Source organism: Camelus bactrianus, chromosome 3, assembly GCF_048773025.1.
Source record: "Camelus bactrianus isolate YW-2024 breed Bactrian camel chromosome 3, ASM4877302v1, whole genome shotgun sequence".
Classification (NCBI taxonomy): domain Eukaryota; kingdom Metazoa; phylum Chordata; class Mammalia; order Artiodactyla; family Camelidae; genus Camelus; species Camelus bactrianus.
Genome location: NC_133541.1, coordinates 13,688,951 through 13,703,999, shown reverse-complemented (window position 1 = coordinate 13,703,999; position 15,049 = coordinate 13,688,951). Strand labels below are relative to the sequence as shown.

General features: G+C 41.7%; 1 protein-coding gene across 2 annotated transcripts in view; it reads left to right on the top strand.

Moving 5' to 3' along the window:
* Positions 1 to 15,049, top strand: part of RETREG1 (reticulophagy regulator 1) — a 121,657-nt gene that overhangs the window by 99,752 nt on the left and 6,856 nt on the right. For both annotated transcript variants that reach the window (XM_045518299.2, XM_010957270.3), the window contains 2 exons: positions 12,252 to 12,378; positions 14,935 to 15,019. In XM_045518299.2, coding sequence (XP_045374255.2) covers positions 12,252 to 12,378; positions 14,935 to 15,019 — 212 coding nt within the window. The remainder of the gene's footprint in view (positions 1 to 12,251; positions 12,379 to 14,934; positions 15,020 to 15,049) is intronic.

The following is a 15,049-nucleotide window of genomic DNA, read 5'->3' as shown; positions in this document are numbered from 1 at the left end:
ATAGATTAGAAGGTATAAGCCTTTGTTTATGAGAAGAGAAGCAAAGGCTTATATCTGTCTTTAAAAACAATTACCTTTTCTAGAACCCAACATTTTGATGAGCCATTTTTCCATTTCTTGAAAATACATTATGGTAAATTGAGTTAGGAAAAAAAAGAGAGAGAAGAATGTGTATAAAAAATTCAGTTCTGATCAAAATACAATGTAAAAATAGAATATCTTTCAAGACAATGATGAAAAGATATCTCTGTCTTTCAGTGCATCTTTGTTTAAAATAGTCATTGTGTTGTTTAATTATAAGTGGTTTCTTTGACCATCTGGCCCCATTGGTTCCGTTTTGGCTGTGATCAGTTCCCTGAAGACTCCTTACCTTTATGGCTCTCACCTAGGATGATGATCTCCCAAGGAGCTCAAGGTAGAATGTTTAGCACCACTTAGTTGACTTACTTATCTGGGTGGGGACAACTCTTGGAATGTCCAGGCCCAATTAAATGCCATGTCACAGTAGTTTTGTCCTTGTGGTTCTGGATGGTTCTCACAGAGGGAAAGTAAATGACTGAGGTTGATCAAAGAGCTAGCTCATCTTTCTATAGGCTCTTATAAAGTCTATTTCATGTAACTAAATTATACTGCCCAGGAGGAAGAAATTTTCCTCTACCCTTCTAGGTTCTTCTGGCTGGTCTAAGAATTAAGTTGGCGTGAGACAGATGAACAGGAGAAAATCAAACCAAAGTTTATTAATATGTATACCTGGGAGAGACCCAGGAGAGCTGAGTGACTCACCAGGATGGCCAAAACCCTCACCTTAACTACCATCTTCAGCTAAAGACAGAAGAGGATGTTGAAGGCAGTGGTTTGAGACTTCAAAGGCAAGGAAGGCCATTGACATGGAGATAGAAAAGCAAATGTTTGGTAAATAAATATTTGCTGGGCTGGGAGGAAACAACAGGACACAGAGTGGACTCATCTCTAGGCCTGCTGAGTCTCCCCCACCACACTTAGCCCGTGTTCTTTGCAGATTTCTCTGGTGATGGCTCTTTTCCTGGAACAGACCCTCTATCTAAATTCTTTTAGGCTGTTGGGGGGAAGGTCAAAGTTTCTTCTTGAGTTTTCTGGGCCTTGATTGCTTTTAGCTCAAAATAATCCCATGCCAAAGAGACAATTAGGGGATGGCAAGTTTTGCTCCCCTAAAATAGAGTACAAGCAAAACATGGAATACTAATAAACTCTGTATGTGTATAAAACAAGAAGGCATTTAAAATTTTACCGACTAGCCAATCTAGTAAACAATGACCTAGAGTGAGAGGAGTAAGGGGTTTGGATATAGCATTGTGCCCGAGGCAGCCGTGGGAGGTGTGGACACACAGCCCCCTTTCCTGTGATACCTGATTGAGTGAAGGAGACTTCCTGGAAATGGCTAGAATATTGGGCAAGCAGATGGTCTCCAGTATGCTGGCTTCGCCGTTTACCCCCACACACAAAGCACATGTGGCAGCCATTGGCTTCTCCCGGACACCACTGACAGAGACTTGAACTCTAGAGGCAGACAGTGGAGTACTTGCAACAGGTAAAAACGAAGGGGGACGGAGGAGATGGCGGGCAGTTGACCCACTAGCGTAATAAGGTTTAGCCTAGACCCATCACATCTCACTTCTTTGCACTGAACTACATGTCACAAGGGATACTAATTTTTAAGAGTAAGTCTTTCTGAGCAAATTCCTAATGTGAATGGAAATAAAATGTTAGATGTTACGTTAAATAAAAGTGAATTCAGGAATCCCTTCCGTCTCCATGTGTACAACGCACAGTGACGATTATTGTGGTTCTTTATCCGCCAAATCTTAATGCTCTTTTGTGCATGTGAGAAAGGAGGGGAAATGCATTCCTCTGTAAACTCTCTCTCTAAATCTGACAGGCTCTATTAATTAGTTTTTATAATTTTGTTTTCCTAAAGAGACTATCACTAGGAGAAATAATGACTTCTTTTGATATTTGTCCTCACTCCACAGCATCAACTCACTGCACACTCTCCCTGGGCCACAGACACCTCCTCGGTGACATGTGCCCACAGCCGTGTCTCCCTTCTCCCTCACTATTCCTTTCCAGTTTGTCCCCCACCTCCACCCCCAAATACATACCCATTTCCGGGCATGCTGTTCTGAAGTATGGTGTTGCACTAATTTACCATTAAAACATACAATATACACACAGTAGCTTATTATTAAAATCTTCTTTTGAGGGAGGCCAATGGCCAATATAACAGGTGTTCAGACATTGTAATGCAATTCTCGTTTTTTTATGACTGATAACAGTGATCCTCTTGGCAAGGGTATGTTCCTTTAAGAGCCACCAACATCATTCACCGGCTTATAAAGGAAGATAAAGGGGAGATGCGCTATTTAAAGGGGCTAAGGTGGGACTGCAGCCCATGACTGAACATTGTAGCATTTTAAATAAATATCCCAATGACTGATAGTCACTGACTCCAGGTTTGCCGTAGTCCAGGATACCCCCTTTATCACAAAGACTGACAACAGATTCTCCCAGCAAAATGAATTTTAATTGGCCTTCATGAAAAAAGCACTTTGGAGGAGCTTGATTATCATTTCATCTGTCTGGGTTGTGTATACCTACTTTGGCCCAGTACAATGAGTAAGGTCTCTAAAAAACCAAAATGAGAAACTATATTGTTAATGAAGAATTTTGCACTGTAAGAAACACATATTGTTTCAGAAGCTTAAGTTTCATGTAACTAGGTCAAGGTAGAAAAAGCAGGAAGGAGACACTTCCTTTTGATTCCAATTACAGTAAATCCTGGATCCTACTTGCTTGGAAATTGTGGATCCCAAGCAGAATGCAAAGAAAGGCGTATATCCAAATTAGCCAACTTGCATCATGATAACAATTTCTTATTTTCCTTGAAGAATGTTTCCTGATTCTCAGATATTACTTGACCTTCAGGGATAAAGGAGAAACCTTTTCTTCCCTCAGGGCTAGTGACTGAAATAAACCCCTGCTTCCACAAATGAAAAGATGTTTAATCCCCTGCAGGTTTCCAGGAGGTGCCTGTTTGGAGCTAGTAATGGAATTTAAATTGTTCATGCCCTGGGCTTATGAAAATCTACTTGTGGAGACGTTAACAAAGTTGAAAAGGCTGGAAAATAACTTCTACTGGCATCTGTTCATAGAAACTAGAATAATAGAAGAAATAACCTGAGGGGCGGTTGAGTGCCAGGCTTCCAGGTCATCTCGGTGGGGATGATCTCTGCTCCAAGGACGTGCCAGTGCCGAGGCTAAAAAGAGAGGGAGAAAGGGACATTTCACAAAGTGACTGATCGCCAATTCATTTGAAACTTGGTGTATAAAAAAAAAAAGAGAAAGCACTCCAAATAAAACACTAAGTTGCCCGGAGGGAGGGCATCAACCTCTGCACACCCTCCCCGGGCTGCAGACGCCTCTCAGGGCAGAAGGAGCTGACACTCAGATGGTGCCTCCTGGTCCCCTGGCCCCGGGGAGAAGTTAAGTTGTTCATGTGGTACAGTGGTCTGAGAAAGTGAAGACTTCAAATTGAGTGCTATGAAATTTCTTAATCTCCTGTTTGCTTATCTAATCCTCCAGTTGACATATCCTATTTGCTTTGTCATGGTTCTAAATCTGAGTGTTTGTGCAGGGAAACACATCCCTGTTTTTAGGTTGTCTCTCTGCCTGCAGACGCTGGCACGCAAACACGCACGCACTCAGAGGAACACGTCACGTTACCCGCAGGATTAAAAACAATTCTAACACATCGTGCTAAGAAACGTCCAGATCTGTAACTGGAGACTGATTGACCTTTCTAAGAAAAATTCGTCAGGAGTTAACATCAACAGATGTTCACCAGCAACAGAGAACACGAGACCGTTAGTCACCAGCCGAGAATGACGGGGCTGTGCGGGCTCCCCGCCAAAGCGTATTTATAGGTGCGATGGGTGAAGCAGCTGTCTGTCCCGGTTGCGAGGTGACAAGTTAGGTGATTACAAATCCCCTTTTTAAAAGGTCTGTCCCTATGGGATGTTGACACTGCAAACTTTCTGTAAAATATTGTTTGGCTTCAATTTCCAGTTCCTGTGGACTTAAAGTCTCAAATAGCATGAAATGATGTATTTTCTCCGGAGGTAGTGTGACAGTTCTAAAGATCTTCAGAAATGATCATTGCAATATGAGTTCTTAAGAATATGGGAAATCTAAAAAGTGACCAGAAAGGTGTGTTTGTGTGTGTGTGTTTGAGAGGGAACAGCAGTATCTGAAAATACTCTCCAGTGGACTGAGTTGCCTAGCTGAATCAGAAAAGGGACTGAAGTCCTCTGTCCCATATGAAGGATGGAGATTCATGGAGCTTCACATTCTGGCCAACTTCACAGGCACCAGACCTGTTCTTCTCGGGATTCCCAGATGCTCGTGGGTCATGTGAGGGTAATGTCTGCAGACAGTGCTCCCGGACCCAGGGACCCCATGGAGAAGTCAGGAGTTAGGACCCAAGTGGTGCCAGAAGGAATTTCTCACGAAATACCGATTTCCAGGTCAGGAAACTTTTGGAATAAATGAAGCCTATTTGTTATCCAATCCCCAGCTCAGTTCTTGAATGTTTTTCTCCCCAACAGCCCTAGATTCAATTAAATGTCATTTGACAAAGAAGTGTCATATATAATGAGGGCGAGAGAGAAATCATTTTGGGGTCACATGTACACTTTCACTCATTTTTCAAAAGCTGTGCCTTTAGTCATCTTGAAATCTCCCGGCCAGGACTGGTGACAGGTAACCACACTCAATGCCTGTGGATTGGAATGAACGGAAGGGAATGATACTGAGGGACATTATTTGTTCTCTGCCAGGACTCATTTGTCTCAGCAGTACTTTTTGTTGTGCTCACAGGCTCTTGGGGCGAAAGAGATGAAACGGGCTGCTAGCACGTGTTCTCTCATACAGAATTACAGTCTATTTTTAGAGCTCTCGTGTCACATTTCTCAGTCTCACAGAACCCCCTAACGGAGAGGCCTGGGCGCTGCATCTCGAAATCAAAGTGCATTCGAGGTCCAAGGATGCAGCCCTTAAACTGCACAAAGACAAACTTGTCTTTAAATAACAATGTTTTTGTTTAGATCTTTTAAAGAAAATGGTACACCATAATGTGAAAAAGAGGTATGAGAGGAAACGAAATAAAATCGTTAGATCCCACTTTGACCATGTGGGTTATTTGCTTCATAATAAAACTCACCACTTGTTATTCCTACGTATGACACAGTTAAATTGCGTAAAATCCATTTGATCCTTTTGAACCTTGCTCTTCAGTTGTTAGGACCGCAGCAGTGTTTAGTCTAGGATTCATTATTCTCAGCTACTGAGGCAAGATTCTTCTGAGTGTTCTACCCGACATGTGAATGCTGAGGTTTTCCCGTCTAGTAGGTGGGACTGGGCGTCATTCCCAGCCGTGGGAGCAGAGCTCATCCCTGTCTTCCTTTCTGATGCCTTGTTCCTGGCCTCTGTGTTCCTCACCCACGTGCACCAGTCACCTGCAGCTGGAGACTCCAGGGCACCCCGCAGGTGGCCCTCCTGCACCCTGTCCTGACACCTCCAGCCTCTTTGCCTCTCGCTTCTGTCTCCTCAACTCAGGTGGTCACCAGGACCCACCTGTCAGGCTCCTCTCTGCTCCGTGGCCTGAAACTCAAGGTGCCCCCCGTGGCTCACTGTCCTTACAATAATGCCCTGGCTCTAGAAAATCAATGTACAGATATTTTATCTGTTTTTTCCTTTCTTTTTTCTTTTTAGTTGTTTCAAATGGGAGGGCAAGCTGGGTCCCTGCTCCGCTATCTTGCCTGAAGCCAATTCCCTGCTCCTCTCTCTGTTTGAAACAGGAATTCTGTGTCACTTTCTCACTGGGTGCTTCTAGTTGTAACTCAGGGTAAGAAACAGCTGCCTCAGGATCACCTGGGACCCTTATGCAAAAGGCAGTTTTCTAAGGTCACCCCAGGCCTGCACCAGCAGAATTTCTGTTGTGAGGCCACGAGGCTGCTGTCTAAACAGTGCCTTGCGGTTTACACACACTTTCCATGTGAGAACTGCCTAAAGAGATTACTTCGGCTGGAACATCTAATATATATGCCTAATTGTATCCTTACGGGGACATGGGGGCAGAAAGAAGGGATGTCAGCGTCTGATTCTGCCAGGAAGCCAGAGCTCCCTTCTGTGATAAAGTGAGGCCACTTGTCTGAAGAGTCATCTTTTTAATTCTTATTCCCTTAGAGCTTCTCATACAGGGTGGAACCAGAAATTGGTTCTTCAGTAAATGACCGCTTATCTTGACCATGCAGAATATCCTCTGTTAAAAATCTGTCCTTTAGTTTCTCTTAGGACGGAAAATGTAACTAAATGGACTGCCGGGGCCTCGGTTTGGTGGCTTTTCTGGAAAGCTCTGCACAGCTGCGGACCCTTGGGCCGAGCCCGTGTGGAGGGCGGCGTGACCCTGGGACGGCTGGGAGGTGTGGCTTCTCACTGGGAGCCGTGGGAACTGGATCCTCTGAGAGTCTGGGAAGGTGGCGCTGATAGCCATGAGCAGGGACTCTTCAGTGGTCCTTATTCCGTGGCCAGAGTGTGCTTCAGGAAGGAGGGCAGGTGGGGAGAGAAAACTAGCTGGAAGGAAGGAAGGAAGTGAGGGTAGGAGGAAGGAAGGAAAGAAAGAAGCTTACTTCCCAAAAGAACCATACTTTCCTTTGAATCTGGAATATGCATGTTCTCTCTGAAACTATGGAGTTCAAGAAAAGAGCCCTGGAAGTAGTAATACTAAAGCCATTGGAAGCTCATTTTCTCCCTTGGATGAGCTTCAATTGTGGAGGACCTACACTTTTCGGTGAAGAACTTGGTAAAGGTTCTCACTGATTTTCAGCCTCCTTTTCTGTTGGTTGGACCTTGCATTGCACGTTGACCAGTGCCAAGGGTGGTGGGAAGACAGCCACACACCATGTAAAAGATCTGTTTCCCCAGCATCGTCCAGTATTCACAGGAGATTCTATCTCTGGTTGTGTGTTTTCCAGACAAGACTCTTTAGGAAAACCTAGAGTCTTACCATGGAGCAACTCAGAGCCTGTGTGTGTGTGTGTGTGTATGCACGCACGCGTGTGCATGGATGTCCCCTGTACTAATCGTGAACCAACCATTCATCTTCCTTTCCGATGACTATTTGGATGCTGCACAGGAAGTGCTCTTTCTTTTTTTTTTTTTCATTTTTCTGGGAAGGGTGGGTCCCAAACGATGCCATGCTGGTCTTGGTCGACCACACTTCATTCTTCTTGACTCTAAGAAAGGAGTGAGGAGGAACATCGTATGTTCCTTCTTGTTCTAAACTGCAATATGTGGTGTCTTCCAAGGATGTCATTGAATTTACTCTTCCTCTGGAGAGGAAACATGTTTCAAAGGGAAGAGGACTGTATTGGAAATCAGGAGTCTTGGCCTCGAGCTAACTGAGAAAACGTGTGTCATGTTCCTCATCTAAAGTACAGGAATTTGAAAAGTTGATGTCAGTTTTCTCATTCCATTCTCAATTATATAACTACATTATTCAAATACCTTCTGTACCTATATTACAGAAATTGAACCATGGTGACATATAAGTTAATGGTAGACTATATATAATGGAAGACAATAGAAATAGACAATCAATATTAATTACTGGGCAATTTAAAACTATTATGAAACACAGAAAATGACCCTTCTAGGTCCGTGTTTCATTTAAAGAAGTGTAGATTGACATCTCTTCTTTGCCCTTGAATCCAGATTTTCTTCTTAAACCATACATATTTCCATTAAGTTTTATTCAGGATGATCTATACATTTATTTTAGTAGTTTTTTTAGTTTTAGTTTACTAAACATTTACTACTCTTTCCAAAACCCATTTGATTAGATAATATTTGCATGATTTACACGGGAATTTCTTATTTCTGTTTGTGATTGTAACAGTAATTCAGAAATCATTGGAATTGTTTAAGGCTATTTTTTTAACATAAATGTAAGTAATAATGGAATTTATTGTCCCAAAGTACTGTCACATGAGGCTTCTTCCAAATGGTAGAGATTTACTATGGAGTGTCTTATGGCTATGGAAGACATCCACAGGGTGAATATTCCCATGTTCCCTCGTCCCACTAACAAGTGGCATCTATGGACACAGAGAACAGTGCTGCGGGTATTCAGTTTTTGTTGGTTTAAAATGACAATACAGCACACCAAGTATAATGTAAGACATGAAGGGAACTTGGTAACTTTTTATTGAATCAATGGATAAGGTGATGGATGGATACTGAAGTGTCTTTATGTCCCCTTGAAATCCACCATGAAGATGGGTAAGATCTGTAAATACAAAACAAAGTTTAGTTTCTTCACTGTAATATGTATTAAGCACTTTGCTATAACATTGTCTCTATAGCATAATTTAGGTAATTTTAAGTAATTTAGTATTAGACTAGGCTCTTTTCTAATTTTAGGACATTCACTTACTTGAGTAGTAAAATATGTTTACAAGTGGGGTGTCACTTCTGAGACATGAATCCCAGAGGTAGGATTAGAACAAGGTCCCAGCACCTATGTATTCAAAGTACCATGTATTCAAAACACTGTTTTTCATGGCTCTAGCCAGAAGAAACTGTTCTTCTTGGCTATGGATTAGGTTGGTCCACTGTCCCTCATTGTCATGACCCTAGGGTCCTGTGGAGCAGCTCTGCCCAGCCCCAGGAATTCGGGTTTGGTTCCACTGGGACAGGGCTGCCCCACAGGAGACAGCTGGTCTGAGGTCCTAAGCGAGGAGGGCAGAGCCTTGAGGCACAAATCGCATGGCAGAGGGGCTGTCCCCCCGGAGCTGGGCTGGCAGCCCATTCCCAGAGCATACACAGGTCCCCCCCGCCCCCTGGAGCACAGGGCAGAGGGGCAAGGACAGAGCCCCTTGCTTCACAAGTAAAGTAACTGAAGCATCACCAGTGCTGGCTGCCCAGTGTGGGGGGAAAGTCAGTGACTGTGTGATGTCTTTGTATGTGACGGATGATCACACACTAGACTCAATCACGGCGATCATTTAAAAATATATGGAAATGTCAAATCACTATGTTGTGTACCAGGAACTAACATAGTGTTGTAGGTGAATTATGCTTCAAAAACAAACAAATAAGCAAACCAGGAAACTCATAGAAAAACAGACCAGATTTGTGGTTACCAGAGGTGGCGGATGGGGAATTGGATGAAGGCAGTCAAAAGGTACCAGCTTTTAGTTATAAACTAAATAAGTGCTAGGGACGTAATGCACAGTATGATGAATACAATGAACGCTGCTCTATGTTATATGTGAAAGTTGTTAAGAGAGTAAATCCTCAGAGTGCTCATCCCAGGGAAAAATATGTATTTTTCTGTTTCTTTAATGTTGTATCTGTGCGAAATGATGGATTATCACCAAACTTGTTGTGCTCATCATTTCCATGCTGTGTGTACGTCAGATCATTACGCCATCCACCTTAAACTTACGTAGTGCTGTTTGTCAACTACATCGCAATAAAGCTGGAGACAAAAGAAATAAACTGAAGCAAAAACTTCAGTAATATTTGTATTTTGACTATAGGATGTGAAGTGAAATATACTCATGTAAGAATGTTATTCATTAAGTAAAAAACATGACTATACATTTAAGTATCAAGGAGTTTTTAAATAAAGGCCATCTGTGTATCCGTGTGTAGATATGTGTAGCTTTAAGGATGGTGAGTCAGGTTTCGTTTATTCGGCACCTAATTTAAGAAACAGAAAGTGACAAATACCCAAGAAACTCCTACTTGTCATCTCCAGTCTTGCTCCCTGGATCCCCCCACCTGGGGTAACCCCTCTCCTGAATCTTGTTTGTTTTGGTTTGGTTTTTTTTTTTATCATTTCCTTGCTTAATAACTGTTAGTGTGATTTTGAGCTTTATGTAAATGAAATCATTCTGTGTCTTGTTCTTCTGTGATTTCTTTCCTCTCAATCTTATGATCCTGAGGTTCATGTACAGACATGGAGTCTGAGTTCCTTCATTTCCACTGCTGTTCCATCTTCCATTGTTTGAAGGCAACTCACTTGATTTGTTCATTATCCTAATGAAAGTGTATTTTAAATTTGTGTCAAAATACAAAATGTTCATTCATCCCATTGAAATCATTAAAATAATAATCAAATAGTTCCATTCCATTATAAGTTTTTTGTTGATTTTTGTTATAAGTATATTTGCCAAACGGTTCAACCAAATCCTAAATTACTACTCAATATGCATAGAGAACCGAAATTTAAATCTGCATTTCTGTCATCTTTGTGGTCCCATTACACTAGTGTACCCTTGACAATTTATAACAAGTCTACATTGTTCTAGAAAGAAAGCCACAGTTTAATAACCATTTTGGCTTTGACTTTCCTGTACAATATCTTTTCCCATTAAACTGACATACTGGCAAGACTGTGTTACAGATAGTGGCCTCCTAGCCACACACTTACTGTTTCTTTTAATAGGTCTGGAATCATTCGTAGGATATGCAAACCCAGGGCTACACTTGGTCACTGATGTAAACAGCCTTGCTCGGTGATTCAAGAGTGGGTAGAGTTAATGAATACATAAACTATAGCTAAACGTCCCTGAAAGTTCATTTCTCACCACAGTCAGGAAATCATTTGGCCAGTGCCTGCCTGGTGGGCTGGCATCCGCCTGGACACCTGGCTGCTCAGAAACTCTCCGGCAGAGAACTAGCTAAGGCTGAAAGAACAAAGAGGCAGGGCAAGAAATATTTTTTATTTCTTTTTTAATGCTATTGCACTTACTTAAATATAACTTCAAATTTATATTAAAAAGGAAATTGAATTATTGAATTTACAAATTACCTTTGTGTTGAAACTTTACTAAAAAGAAACAGAATCTATATGGACATAATTTCTGGGTAGGAGATTGATCCCCCCCACCCCGTGCCCTCGCAGTCATAGCTCAGATGACACTTCACTAACGATCTCTGTCCTCTACTAGACACGTTTGTTTAGCTAGTGTCATTTCCTTAGCTCTGTGGCAGTGCCTTCCACGTGGTAGGCGCTGAAAATTATCCATGAAATGAAAGAATTTGGGGACCCTTAACAGAGCTTGTTTGAACTGGTATGTTTAGGTGATGTGCTAGGATTGCAAGGGTGGGATTTGAACTTGACGTCATTGTAACTTTAGGAACGGCCCAGTATTTGCATGTCTTCTTCCTGGAGCGGCTGCTGCTAGTTTTTAGTTCACTGAGTCTCCTGTGGAGAAATGAGGGCGGGACCCACAGCATACGCCTGGCACGTGCACCACGTTCAACACATTCTATGATGATGATCAGGAAAAGACAGGCTAGAAAAGTGCCGGATATTGTGAGATCCTGTTGAGTTAACAATTTTCTGTTGAGTTAACCAGCCCTAGTGTGGAGTTGACCCTTGAACAACTCGCATTTGAACTGCATGGATCCACATATAGTGGATGTTTTTCAGTAAATACTACAGGGTGTGTCACTGGTTAAATCTGCGGATGCAGAGGAACCGCAGATACGAGGGGCCGACAATAAATTATACGCGGATTAACTGCGGTGTTTTGCAAGGATCAGCTGTATACTGAAAATGCCTTGTTGGTGTTCATGATGTTGATGGTGATAAGTTTAAAGCCAAGGTGTCTTTAAAAGTACTGTGGCTTCCCTATCCTTAAGTTTAAAATGATTACACGTCCCAGAAGGCCCTGTATGATTAGGTCCCTTCCTGCCGTCCCAGGTTCTTACGGAGTTACTCTCTGGTCCGCTCTGCTGCTGTCACACTGGCTCCAGCTCCTCCTCACGCCAGGGCCTCTTGCATGTGCTGTGTGAGGTTCTGTCTGGAACCCTTCCAAGCCATTATGGTAAATAGCGCAAATCCAGATTGCAGCATACAGGTGACATCTTCAGCGAAGATGTCCTAAAGCCCTCCCCGTAGACTTTTCCTTCGCTGTGACCAGATCATTGTGGAACTCGGTGCTTAGCCTGCGTTTCTTCTCTTGTTGTGTGTGCTTCCTTAGACAGGTGTCTGGCTTGTTCATCTCTGAAGTCACACAGCGTCACGGAGCCAGGGAATGTGACCACTAGTAGGCGCTCAATATATATATTTGCTGAAATAAAGAATGTTGAGTGAATCGTCCCAAGTTCAGTTACAATTTTTTCTTTTCTTTTTCTCTCTTTAGCTGGGAAGTTATCAATTCCAAACCAGATGAGAGACCTGGGCTCAGCCACTGTATTGCAGAATCATGGATGAATTTCAGCCTATTTCTTCAAGAAATGTCTCTTTTTAAACAGCAGAGCCCCGGCAAGGCAAGTTTTCCAGGAAAGGAGAATGATGTGTGTGCTTTAAAATGTGCAATGGGAAACCAGCGTATTAACCGATTGTATCAGCTTGTATGGATTCTCCAGTTCTCTGTATAAGATACTGGGAACCCGTGCCACAAAAACTGATAGGTCCAGAAATATTAGTGTGTTAGCACTAGGAAATCCTCAACCTTATGTTTTGCAATTGGCTTGGTTTCCTATTTTATATATATTTATGGAGCTTATTAACTAAAATGAATGGCGATTGGTCTTCTCAGCCAGACCAAGGAGAAAAAAATGTGTTATTGGAAATTTCATTTTAAAGGAAGGGGAGGGGTAAATTAGGAGTTTGGGGTTTGCAGATACACACTACTATACATAAAACAGATGAACAACAAGGGCCTACTGTACGGCACAGGGAACTATATTCAATACCTTGTAATAGCCTATAGTGAAAAAGAATATATATATGTATAACCAAATCACTGTGCTGTATACCAGAAACTAACACATTGTAAATCAACTATGCTTCAATTAAAAACACTTATTTAACCTCGATAGGCTGGTTTTGAAGTCAAAGGGAGATAAAATGAACACACAGCCCTTGGAGGATGCTTTTGGAGGTATCTGAGTCTCACTTTCAATCCAAAAAGTGGAGATTCTTATATGATTTACTTAAGAAAGAAAATCTTTGGCAGAAACATCTATAGTGATTATATAAGTGAAATGAGTATTTTTCCAATTAATATGAAAACCCACTAGGAGAAAAGTCAAGGGTGGTTTGAAAGGGACTGTGCGGAGAAGTGCACCCATTTGTAGTATTTTTATGTGCAGAGGCGGCTCCAGCTGACCTTGATAGCACAGGTGAGGTCCAGGGACATCAGGACACTCCCTCCCTTCCAGTGTTGTAGTCATGTTTCTTGAATGTCCACCTGTAGTTGGAAGGAAGAACCTAGGAACTTTCGCGTTACCCTCTCTTTGTACCACGTTACGGGAAATCTCTTAACTTCAATGGTATTGAGTAACAGAACTATACGTGGACACATTTTTGAGCACATTAACATTGCAGCATTGTATATGGACAAATTTTTTAAATCTGAAGGCAGTTTTTAGAATAGATATCCACATGGGGGTAGGGGGAGGTGAGTTGTACTTTTGATGCTTATTTTACTGAAATGATTAAATGCATTTTTAGAAGATTCTGTACTTAAAACTTCTGCATTGGAGGGCATTAACACACCCCAAGTCAATTAGCCTAAGATGGTGATGCTACAAATTTAGCGAATAATATGAAATCCCTTTTGTGAAACTGGATTCTGGATATAGTAATGCTTTTCTTTATTCTTTTAACTTTTATGGTCTTTCCTCTTCCATTTTGCTATTAGAATTCCATATTCTTCAGTGCCCCTGATGTTTGAGAAATAGCTCTTAATTTTGTTCCAACAAGTTCATCTATTTTCCTTTTTGCTAGTGAATTTATTAACCCTGTGCCAAAGAATGAAAAATTAAAATTAATCTGAATTTTAGACTCCCCCCCGAGGGTTCTTGTAATCAATCATTGATCAGAGATTTAGGTCTCCTTTCCTCGTGTGTGGTTTTGAAATTCCCTTTTTTCCTTAGGTTTTTATTTTGGGGGAAGGTAATTAAGTTTACTTATTTTTGGAGGAGGTACTGGGGACTGAACCCAGGACTTCCTATGTGCTAAGCATGTGCTCTACCACTTGAGTTATGCCCTCCCCACTGGTTTTGAAATTCACTTAATGAATTTTCTTTATCAGTTAAATTTAGTGCCATAATTTAAAGATAAAGCAAAGAAGTAAGATAGTTTATTTTTAAGAACAGAGTGTGGGAAAAGAAGTGGAGATTTTATGGGAGGATTTTTTCTGCCTTGATATTTAAATTTCTTAAAACAACCAAGATTCTTTTGGCCGTAACTGACAGAGAGAAAGAACATAATCAAATTTCACTGTAGGATTGATTTCGTTTGCCATTGGCTTCTAGGCGACCTAGAAGTGGGGTCAACTTGAGGGAATGGATGTGGTTAGAAGGAGGGTAGTCATGGCCAGTAGATTTATCCCAGCCGCTTGTCAGCTGTGCAAACTACCATTGTGTTTATGTAAATACCTCTAATTTCTATAACATGTTTTGCTGTGTTTATGAACTTCCATGGACTTACAGAAGTAGTTTGAACTTGCAGCTTTCGTTATTGGCCTGCACTGTTTTCAGTGAGTGATCCTGAGAAAAAGAAGTTTCTGGGCACATACTACTCTTCCAGCCTCTTGCACTGTCCGTGATACAGCTGCAGGCGTGATTAATGGGAGACGTTATTCTCCGTGCCAGAGATCAGCTTCAGGAACCTAGAAATGGTTATTACTGAATGTGAAAGTGGCTAAGATCAAACAGCAGTCATTAATCAGATTTAAGTGCAAAAGAACACTGTTTGAAAAACATTTGCCATAACATGATAGATCAAATATAGATGAGAAATTGTGTGTGTATCCTGTGCTCTGAAACGTCTTGGTGTTACGCATAACGGTCACATGTTACTTCTGTTATTTCTAGTTTTGTCTCCTGGTCTGCAGTGTGTGCACATTTTTTACGATCTTGGGAAGCTACATTCCTGGGGTTATACTCAGCTATCTACTGTGTAAGTATAGTAGAACATGTGACTAATGTA